This window comes from Sinocyclocheilus rhinocerous, unplaced genomic scaffold (assembly GCF_001515625.1).
Source record: "Sinocyclocheilus rhinocerous isolate Xijiao unplaced genomic scaffold, SAMN03320098_v1.1 scaffold3034, whole genome shotgun sequence".
Classification (NCBI taxonomy): Eukaryota; Metazoa; Chordata; class Actinopteri; order Cypriniformes; family Cyprinidae; genus Sinocyclocheilus; species Sinocyclocheilus rhinocerous.
This window is the reverse complement of record NW_015645508.1, coordinates 166,504-168,647: the sequence shown is the minus strand read 5'-3', so window position 1 is coordinate 168,647 and position 2,144 is coordinate 166,504. Positions and strand designations below refer to the sequence as shown.

The following is a 2,144-nucleotide window of genomic DNA, read 5'->3' as shown; positions in this document are numbered from 1 at the left end:
AACCATGACATCAATCGCCCCCAGCAAAGGACTCATCAATGAGCCGGGACAGAACAGCTGCTTCCTGAACAGCGCTCTCCAGGTAGGACTACATATGTTCATGCTATAAACACATTTTACATGTTACCGTTTATACTTCAGAAATCTGATTAGTGTCTTTTTGAAATGTACAAACGGTGTCTTAGTTGAACAGAAGACTCTTGACACAAATTATTAGCCTTTATTTGGTGCTTTTAGGGATGTATCTCAGTGTGGATGCCATAAAACGTAGCACACTTTGAGGACACCCCACATGAGCTTGCTGATATGTTTTCATCAACCGTTAGGCTCTACTTGTAGTCTGTGAGGATAAATATTGTGCAAACTCTCTCATTAATTAATGACTCATGCAACGCATGACCTCAACAGATGCTTGCTCTCGTGGGCAGAAATTGCGCCCACCTCCTCTTGTGATTAGCCATTTGAAGCAACAAGTCAAGCGGCTAGATGCATATGGCAGCAGTAGGAACAGTGCGCTGACTCTTCACTCGTTGCTCTCCTCACGCATGAGTGCTATTAGACAGAAACCGCTGTGTCTTTTATCCATTGTGCTGCTCTGTGGAGCCTGCATTAGATTTAGTGATGATTCGAGCACTGTCTGCACTAGACCCCACAAACAACTGTCAGACGCACACTGTCCTGGCCGGTAATTACCCTGCAGAGCAACCTGCCATTACTTACCCTCTATTTTTGGATTACTGTATAATCAGCTATATGGAAATAAAGGGGCTTAGCTGGCTGATAATATGTCTAAAGTTACAAATTAGAGTCAGTTATGACTGGTTCGGGGGGTTGGGTGTTTGAGGGAGCGTCACGGCTGGATTGTCTGTTGCCATGAAGCATAACAATATGGCAAGACAATGAACTCAAAACCTGGGGGTGAAAACAGTAAAAAAAAAAGTTTTGTCTGCAGAACAAATTGTGGTGCTTTAATAACTTTCTTGAATACTTTTCTGAGAAATTGTAAGTAGTTTATTTTTATTTTGTTTTTTTAGGACTTTTAAGAACTTGTCTGTAAAAATGTTACTCACATTAAAGCATGAGTTAATTTGGCTATGATGTCTTCACAAATTATAATATACAGTGGTGTGAAATAGGCCTGTCGCAATAATCAATATATCGACTTATCGCGCAATATATGTACATGACCTCAATAATTTTTGGTGACACAATATATCGCCCATTATATTTACTTACAATTTAATGTCACCATGTTTTGTACATTCCACTTGCGCCTGTGTCTTTTGCAGCTTCCCGTACATAACGTGGTCATGAGGTTTATTTACTATTTATTCAGGTTTTTTAAGGTATCTAATATTTTGATACTTAATTTCCATGATCTAAATATTCTTAAAAATTTCAAATTTGTTGTAATTTGGAAGTGTGTAGGCCTTCTTGCATTATTATACTGTTACATTATGATTATATATTCAGTGGCATAAAATGGTCTTTAAAATTACAATAATATCACTTATCGCAATTATTTCTGGGGCAATATATCGCACAACAAAAAGTTGTTATCGTGACAGGCCTAGTGTGAAAATTGTTTTGCCCCCTTCCTGTTTTTTTTTTAATTTTTTGCATATTTGTCACACTTGAATGATTCAGATCATCAAACAAATTTTAATGTTACACAAAGATAACCCGAGGAAATACAAAATGCAGTTTTGAAATAATTATTTCATTTATTAAGGGAAAAAAGCAGTCCAAACCTGCCTGGCACTACGTGAAAAAGTAATTGCCTCCTAAATCTAATAACTGGTTCTGCCGCCCTTGGCAGCAACAACTGCAATCAAGCGTTTGCAACTGGAAATGAGTCTTTCACATCGCTGTGGAGGAATTTTGGCCCACTCTTCTTTGCAGAATTGTTTTAATTCAGCCACATTGGAGGGTTTTCGGGCATGAATAGACTGTTTAATGTCATGCCACAGCATCTCAATCGGATTTAAGTCCGGACTTGACTTGGCCATTCCAAAACCTTAATTTTGTTTTTCTTGAGCCATTCAGAGGTGCACTTGCTGGTGTGTTTGGGATCACAAACCACAAACTGACGGCTGGACATTCTCCTTCAGGATTTTCTGATAGAGAGCAGAATTCATGGTTCC

At 38.6% G+C, this 2,144-nt stretch overlaps 1 protein-coding gene across 4 annotated transcripts in view; it reads left to right on the top strand.

The window, feature by feature from the left end:
• The first annotated feature begins 4 nt into the window (after positions 1-4).
• The window catches only part of LOC107706032 (inactive ubiquitin carboxyl-terminal hydrolase 54-like), a 36,870-nt gene continuing 34,730 nt past the window's right edge, over positions 5-2,144 (top strand). For all 4 annotated transcript variants that reach the window (XM_016509596.1, XM_016509593.1, XM_016509595.1 and 1 more), the window contains exon 1: positions 5-82. In XM_016509596.1, coding sequence (XP_016365082.1) covers positions 5-82 — 78 coding nt within the window. The remainder of the gene's footprint in view (positions 83-2,144) is intronic.